Source organism: Vicia villosa, linkage group LG1 (assembly GCF_029867415.1).
Source record: "Vicia villosa cultivar HV-30 ecotype Madison, WI linkage group LG1, Vvil1.0, whole genome shotgun sequence".
Classification (NCBI taxonomy): domain Eukaryota; kingdom Viridiplantae; phylum Streptophyta; class Magnoliopsida; order Fabales; family Fabaceae; genus Vicia; species Vicia villosa.
In genome coordinates, this window is record NC_081180.1 from 137,531,124 (window position 1) to 137,540,154 (window position 9,031).

The 9,031-nt window shown below is 36.3% G+C and overlaps 1 protein-coding gene across 1 annotated transcript; it reads right to left on the reverse strand.

Moving 5' to 3' along the window:
* Positions 1-2,646: 2,646 nt before the first annotated feature.
* LOC131644305 (uncharacterized) lies at positions 2,647-8,652 on the reverse strand. The gene is made up of 9 exons (XM_058914771.1): positions 8,363-8,652; positions 7,531-8,227; positions 5,088-6,723; positions 4,610-4,832; positions 4,267-4,473; positions 3,841-4,014; positions 3,479-3,667; positions 3,272-3,385; positions 2,647-3,075 (listed from the first exon to the last, which is right to left on the reverse strand). Exons 2-9 carry the CDS (start codon positions 8,210-8,212, stop codon positions 2,773-2,775), a joined length of 3,528 nt encoding a protein of 1,175 aa, XP_058770754.1. The 5' UTR covers positions 8,213-8,227; positions 8,363-8,652; the 3' UTR covers positions 2,647-2,772.
* Between the last annotated feature and the right edge of the window lie 379 nt (positions 8,653-9,031).

A 9,031-nucleotide genomic window follows, 5' to 3' on the forward strand; every position in this document is an offset into this window, starting at 1 on the left:
GCACGGTAAAATTGGTAAAATCAACAAAATTTTCAGTATTTATATGAAATTTCCGATACGGTACATGAAATTTCAAAAAATATGGTATTTTACCAGGATAATTTGGTAAAAACGCCCTATTTGAGGAGGTGACGGGGATAATTTGATAAAAACGCCCTATTTGAGGGGGTGGCAGGGATAATTTAGGGGGTGGCAAGAAAAAATCTCCAATCTCAACTCAAGGACATCTTTAGACACCAAATACTTACTTCTTATGTTACCAATCTCAAATAGTAACTCTCAAATCTCAAATAGTAACTCGCTACATCATTCCAAAAAATAGAGCCGAACGAATATTACTTTAATGACACAACCACTAATATAGTTAAGGGTCTTGCTAACCGGTGCCCTCAGGACACTCTTTAAGCATACTAAATAAAGAAAATATTTTTTTATAAAAGTCAATATTTCAATTTCTAATGCAATGAATACACGCATTTTTATAAAAACTTACAATTTTAATTACTTAAAAAGTGCCCTAAGAGCACTGGTTAGCATTAAATACTCAAAACTCATGATGTACTCATATCTATAAATAAAAAAACCAGTGAGTCTTATGCAAAACATACTTGCAAATGTCAATAAAATTGGAGAGAACAAACATTTAATCCTCTAATAACTAAATATCAAAACTCAAATAAAAGTTCAAGCATCATAAAAATCCAAGTTTTCGTCGTCACTTCTCTAGCACTAGTTTTGTCTTCCTCTTCATCCTCTATATCCTCTTCACCCCCCTCGACATATTATGGATGAACATTGATCGGTAAAATAACAAGTGTACTATTTTTTTAACCGATGTAGTAATAATAGGGAGTGCTCCCCAATATCAATCTCGAGGACTGCGTAGGAAGTACAAGTTCTTATAATGATTCAATTGAACAAAATAGCGTGGGGATTTTGTGATTGTTTCGAAATAATGATTAATAAGAATAAATTAAAGTAAAAGAGTAAAATTGTCTTTTAAACGATATGAGAGAGCATGTTAGGGCACGGTGTATGAATTGCCTTGTAACAACCCTTAATCCTTATTTTATGAAATAGGTTTCCGAATGATCTACTACCGAATCTCAAGAATAGTCTTCCCTAATTCCTTAGCCGAAAACTCTTTTGATACCTATCCCGCGTCCTAATTCCTTAGCCATTCATGATATCAAGCAAAATATAATTTAAGAAGATTACCACAGTTACTACGGTGAATCCTCATTCCTAAACAATATCTGTCGTAGTATTGTTGTGCAAACAGTGATAAGGTGCTTTGTCCGACCTAAACCTTAACTGTTTATCAAAATCTATTGGTCCGATAGAAAAAGCATTAAGAACTTTGAACAATAAAATATATTCACACAAACTTTGAGATCATAAAATAATGGAAATTAGGTTCATCATAATAGCAATTCAAGGACACCCCCTAGCATTGGGGGGTTTAGCCGCTCATAATCTTCAAAGAAAATACAATAAGAAGGTTAGACATTACAAGAAAATAGGATTGCTTTGATCTTCAATCGTGATTGCTCTTGAAGATCTCCGTTCTCCGAAACCCTTGAGAGCTCTCTCCTCTTTCTTCTGCAATTCTTTCGTACGATCAAAAGTCCGTTTCTCTTTCTCCAAAAGTAGCCTAAATAGCCTCATATCACTTAAAGTTGTAGTGAATACCAAAATTATCCTCCGGGAGCACAAATACAACACGTCTCGAAAACTCAGCAAAAACAGCGTATTTGGCCAACACGGTCGTATCAGCTGACACGGGCACCCGCGTTGGCTCCCTGACTTGGACGTTCACATTTATTTCTTCCAGCTTTTCTGACACGGCCGTGTCAGTTGACACGGGCACTCGTGTCAGACTTCTGCCCATTCTTCAAAACTCCTCAAAGCTCCTATTCAGCCTCCTCCTAACACGGGCCGTGTCAGGTGACACGGGCACCCGTGTCAGGCCTCTGTGTTGCTCAATAATCACTTTATCACACCTCCGAAATCCGATTCTTCTCACATCAATCCTTTGGGTTTTTAGCTGGACCTGCAACCATATTGAACTACCATGGAAACGCATAAAATGCGACAAAAAGAGATAAAACACTAACACACGAATGAAAATACACAATGCGATAATAACTTGAAAAACAATAAAAAATAAGACAAAATGTTACCGATTTTTGCAGATTCATGCCTAATAGATGACAGAACACTACTAGAAATGGTGACCGATCAAACATCAAAATCATCAATATATCATTAACAAATCAAGGGTAATATCATATACAATTGACGCAGACACTCCTAGTCACGTCAGAGCAGCGTCATTCCAATTCACATCCCGTTATCGCAATCATTTCAATCCAATCACCCATCTGTGCCGGACGGACGCATTGTGGCACATTTTTCTTGGTTTTGTCGTTCCATTCAAGATAACAGCCGTAATGAAAGAGTTTGGTAACTTAGCTTACATCTGAGAGGATGATAACTTAGCATGAGAATTCAACTTAGTTTGGCGTATTTAATAAATATGGATAACACTTGAATGCTATATGTGCACAAAGAATGCAGTGCGAGAACCATCGCACGACTGCAACATGAAAAAATGCACGCAGGGAAAACTGAAGGTGGACAAGATTATTATAAAAGGCCAATACTATTATTACTCTTATTGTTAAAGAAACAAAACAAAAGTTGTTATTTACTATAAGCTAAACTGTAAACAAAATATACAAAAAGAATGAAATAATGATCGGATATATGTCATTCACTACTCTTCCATACTTCTTTCAAAAGCTCATATCGGACAACCTTACGACCTTCCTTTACTACTGCAAACATTTTCTTAGAGTCATCCATGCCAAGAGCAGAAAGTGGTGAATCTAATTCATCGAGTTCATCATCACTTGTGTATAACTTTTTAAGCATAAATGATCCGCTTCTTTGTGAAGGGGTTCCCACTTCTTTTAGCATGCTCACAACTGAAGAAGCTGGTGGAGGTGCATAGAATGTGGAACCAGCAGTGCATGGAAAGCTTGAGATGGACCCTTCATCATCTGCAATATCCTAAAATCGATAAAAGAATAGTTAAAGTTATTTGCTTATATCGCTTAAGTTACTAATAACCATGTTCTCTATGTTAAAAGTTAAGGGGCTTAAGCAATGCTTCTGACACAATGTAGGCATTGTAATAATCCAGTGACCTCGTGACAGTTATTGATTGAATTCAAAGAGAAGAAAAACATGCAACAAATTAACCAACCTCATTGTTCAATGCCTCGATAACAGCATTCGGGACAGGTCCAGGGGTAAACTCATCAGGGACAAAATTGTTGACGACCTGTTTTATCAATGATATGCCTAGTCTAGGACATACCTAAAGAAGTTTTTCGTATAATCAAAATCAAAATATTTGTTTCACAAGGAATAAGATGAAAAACACAAGTCAAAAAATCAAATGTAATCAAACCTCTTTTCTCATAGATCTGTCTGCAAGCATTTCGAAAGGAAGCATCATTAGATCACTCAACGTGTTCAAGAGAGGGAAAGGTTTGAAGGAGGATTCATATTTTATGTCATCATTTTCATTGTTATCTTCATGAGAGTCGCAATCATCAATGCCAAACAAATCTGAAAGCCATCTTGACCAGTCACCAACCTGTACAGATAATAAGAAGTTACCAAGAGTACATATGTTGCAAACTTCATGGATTGTTAATATGAATACATCAATATTCAAAAGCTTTGAATTTGAAGTATATTTCAAATTTGGAGCGAAATTAAAAAAAGAAAAGAAAAGGAATGCTCTGAACCAAAAGTTTAGTCACTCACAGCATTCTTCAGTTGCGCACCAGCGCCAAAGCCTGATTTTCCAGATGCAATAGGAAGAACCTTAGAATCACTTATAGGGTCAGATATAGGATCGGTGGGCATTTCATCGGCTGATTCCCGAAGAATAGCATTGAACATTGCCACATCAAGTCTATTAACCAACTGTTCCATCACCTACAAACACAAGAGAAGTTCTATTTCAATCACGCTGCATTTCGATTATATTTTATAAAGATAGGAACAAATAGTGCATATCCTAATTAAGAGCAAACATGAACATCTACATTATCCATTCAACTTGGAACATTCCAACAACTTGTCATATTATGCATCTACATCCATATACATGTAAAAGAGAAGAATATAATAAGAATGAATCCAGCATTGAAACACATTGAATAAGGAATACCGACTGTTAAATTATACCATTCTAGATATCACATGCAAGCAGCCACACTCAAGCCCTCCAGCTCGAAGAGGACAAAGCCTTTCACATGCATCCTTGAAAGCTCTTTTCCATAAATCAATAGAAAAGTTTCCTTGATCATGATCACCAATAGTATATCTCTTACTATAGGTTTTCCTAGAGTTAGAGCTCTTAGCTGCCGCGGACTGCATGTATGGAGTAAGAGTCTGGCAACAACAAACAACAAAAAACATCAGTAAAAAGTAAAAAAGGCATTCAATTTCAATAAAAGTTTCTTGGGAAATGACAGAGAAGCAAAAAAGGAAGAAAAAGGAGGAGAAAAATAAAGGTTTAGGATTCAACCTGCCACCACACTGACTCAATAATTCGAGAGAACATCCATGCTTCAACCTTTTCCAAAGCAACTAAAAAAGTCTCTGGCTCCAGCCAGCCATGAAAGTATTCTTCTGTATTTTCTTTTTCTTTGTCATCATTGAGGCACTGACTATTACCAAGGTCTTTATTTTCAACTCCTTCGCTCACAATTGCTCTTAGCAATAGTAGGTTTGAGAACCAGAATGTCAACCTATTCACGGTTACAAAACAATAAACTAAGAAATGGTATAAAATGCAAGCAAATGATGAAAACTATGTTGCGGCTTTTTTAAAATAATAATGAATAATAAAACATCAATAGACACAACAACAACCAACAATTATTTTATTCCATTAGTTTTCTTGCAATTTAGAACTATAAAAACAATATCATCGGTTGTATGCTCCTGAACTATTATATCGTTTTGGCATAGTAGAGAAAGTTATGAAATAAACTTTTATATACCTTGGAACATCATTTCCACAAGCTTTGGAAACCAAAACAAATCCCGAGACAACGCTCTGGGCTGCATTATCTATTTTAGCAGGGGAGCCAACTCTGCGAGCATGGAAATAGAATCTAGACAAGCGCCGAGCAGGTGCGTGAACCTTGTTTGATGAGCCATGTTCAGCAATAACTGAGTACATTGAAGCTTCAAGAGCAGCAGCTTCTCTCAACTCTTCACGAAGCCGTTCAACTTCGGCCTTCAATTCAGAATTATCAATAAAAGAACTACCATTCACATTAATATCTTTACGACAAGCAGCAGCAACATGAGCACCATTAAAAGTATTTATTTTCTCTTCCTGATCTAGGTTCTGACTCCCGATGTACTGCCCATAGCTCTCAGTAGTTTGTAAGGGAAACTTTTTACTTCTCATATCCTCTGATTTCTCATTTGTCACAAAAGTTATTGGTCGTTCATGTAATTTTTTACTTAGCAGAAGAGAATCAGTATTTAATTTTTTTGTCCTTGTAGATTCATCATCTGAAAAATTATTGTCAAGCACATTTTCAAAATTTCCATTACTCCCAGTGAATTGTTCTCGTCCTTTTCTTCCCTTTTCCTTTTTCTCTTTGTCCTCCATCACACTAGTGTTAGAAACACTGCCAACTTTCTTGGGAACATATCCTTTATATCTCCTGTTTTCTGTGCTATCTTCTTGACTTACACTATCCTCCGGTAGCACTTGAGATTGGGAAGATGTTTCAAAATGTGGTCTCGTACTTGATGGAATGTTTGAAGATGGAGATACGGCTTTGAACCTATCAACAGAAATATCTTGCCAACGGGATTGTTGAATCCTTTCTTGAATTTCAGAACTTGCATCAGCAACCTTGACACTTCTCTTAGAAATTTTAGGTGAAGAAGGCCTACCATTTTCAACATTTCCGACACCCGGGCGTAAAACCGGAGACGAAGAGGGAGTTTGTTCAATCCTTTCTTGAATTTCAGAACTTGCATCAGCAACATTGACACTTCTCTTAGAAATTTTAGGTGAAGAAGGCCTATCATTTTCAACATTTCCGATCCCCGGGCGTAAAACCAGAGACGAAGAGGGAGATTGTTGAATCCTTTCATGAATTTCAGAACTTGCATCAGCAACCTTGACACTCCTCTTAGAAATTTTAGGTGAAGAAGGCCTACCATTTTCAACATTTCCGATACCCGGGAGTAAAACCGGAGACGAAGAGGAAGATTGTTCAATCCTTTCATGAATTTCAGAACTTGCATCAGCAACCTTGACACTTCTCTTAGAAATTTTAGGCGAAGAGGGCCTACCATTTTCAACATTTCCGATACCTGAGCGTAGAACTGGAGATGAAGAGGGAGATTCTTGAATCCTTTCTTGAATTTGAGAACTTGCATCAGCAGCCTTGACACTTCTCTTAGAAATTTTAGGTGAAGAAGGCCTACCATTTTCAACATTTCCGTTACCCGAGCGCAGAACCGGAGACGAAGAGGGAGATTTGACGCCATTGATCTGTGAGGATGATTCAGCCTTTGAGTTTACATGTAAGCTAGACGTGATAATTTCTGATGGTAGAATATATTCTCCATTAGTTCCCTTTGTTCCTCCTTCAACAATTTTGCTGCTGCCTGAAATCAAATGGCAACAGTCTATTAAAAATGACAGACTAGACAATAGCATTTCTGCATACCTAGTACCTAAGCACAACTCAAAAAGAACAAATCAACACTTTAACAACAACAACAACCAAGTCTCATCCCATTAAGTGGGGTCGGCTACATGGATCAACTTCGCCGTAATGTTCTATCCAACTCGTTAATCTCGAGATCCTTCTATAGGTCTTCTCTCTATATGCCCAAACCACCTAAGTCTATTTTCCACCATCTTCTCTACTATAGGTGCTACCCCAACACTCTAATATTTTCATTTCTAATCCTATCATGTCTAGTCTTACACCACACATCCAACACAACATCCTCATCTCAGTTACACTTTATTCTCGTGTTGTTTCTTAACCGCCAAACATTATGTCCCGATAAATATTTGATCATTATATGTGGAGCTAAAATGACAATTAGAAACCAACCTTATAATGTAAATGATATACAAGTACTAAATGAGTAATCAATCAAACTTAGGATAAAGTCATTCCATCTCCTGAACATTGTAAGACTAACAGAACATGAATTGCAGTCGCATACAACCAAACATGATGCATATGATCAATGTATATGTTCATAATGACAATAAAGAGGAAAAGAATCAGTCGATAGTCGATAGTCGATAGTATAAGTCTATATCCAAATATAAAACATTACAGTAGTTTTTTATTGAGCAAAATCCTGCTACATAGATTGACACACAGATTTTGTGGTTAAATGGTTAATTACTAGCAAATCATAACAAAGAAACATCAGTAATATGAGGAAATAAACCTTCTATAGTCTTCGAATCTGATCTGAAAGTTTGCAAATTATCTGAAGCAATGTCATCAGTTTCATCATCAGTAAAAGAAGCAATTTCAAGATCATCATTATCGTCATCATCCTCATCATCATCATCATCTTTAATTGACTGTGACACAGATTCCCTCTCTTCCCTTTCCATCGACAACTCTTTCGACAAATTGCTACTTGGCGATGAGCTCGAACACTCTTCATCAAACGGCTGAATACTAACATACATCAACGGCTGCACCGAGCTCTTAAAACTCTTCTTACAATTCAACTGAAAACATATCGCTCTAGCCTCCTTAATAATCCCAAAATCCGCAAAATTCACCGCAGATGAACCTATAAGCTGGCTCTTCACTGTCCTATCATACAACTGAAACTCCAAATAATTCTTCTTAAACTTCTCCTTCTTCGCGTCTCTAATCATCGACACCGAAAGCTTGAACGGTTCATTAAACTCAATTTTCCCGCTGCCAATACTAGAGGAGGCCAGAGAGCCGGAATTTCGGTCACCGTTCTCCCATTGCAAGAGCACAGATTGAACAGACCTGAGTGATTGTGAAGGCGGCCATGGTTTGATCTCGTAAACATGAATAATGTAATGAAGTTGAATCGAATTCGAAAGCGCTTTTTTACTCTTCTTAGTTCTTATTCCCAAAACCATCTTCAAATAAAGAAACTACCAGAGAGAAAAAAAATTAGAAAGTCGTAATTGTAAAGAATTGAAATGAGAAAGAAGAAAAAAAGAGATTATTATGAGAAGCGATTAATTAATGAATTGGTGGGAAAGAAAAGCATATAAGAGAGTATGAACCTGAGTAAGGTATAAATGAGAAAAACTAATCAGCAATTAAGGAAAGGAGTTGAATTAAGCAATTGAAAAAACGAAGAAAAGGAAGGTAGCTTGGAATGAGATTAAGGAAAATTAGGTGGTGATTGAGATTGATGAGGGAGGATTGAAAAGGAAAAAGAAGAAGAAAGAAAGTGATGGTGATTTTGAATTGAATTGAATGATGAGGGGATTGAAAAGTGATGAGGCTAAGAAAAAGGAAAAAGTAAATAATACCAGAATATACGCACAACGTACAGCAACATAAACAGAGATTTTCAACGAAACACAACACGATAAATAAACAGAAATTATATATATTATTCATTTTCTTCACTGTGGTCCCACCGGAAATACTATTTTCAGTTTTTTTATTCATTTGATAGAATACACTCTCGTTATCTTGAATTTTCTGGTATTTGGTAAGCATGGTTTTGAAATTAAATATTAGTTTATTTTCACGTCGATTTCAAAGGGTTTCTTTTTAAATAGCAGGCATAACAGTTTAATTTTAAAAATGAAAGTTGTGTGGCTGTCATTATCAACAACATTCAATAAAGAGGGTTCCGATCACTACTTCTTTTTAAAGATTTTTTTTTATTAGTGAAGATATATTTTGATCCTCACTTTTAAATTGATTTTTTTTTCCATACT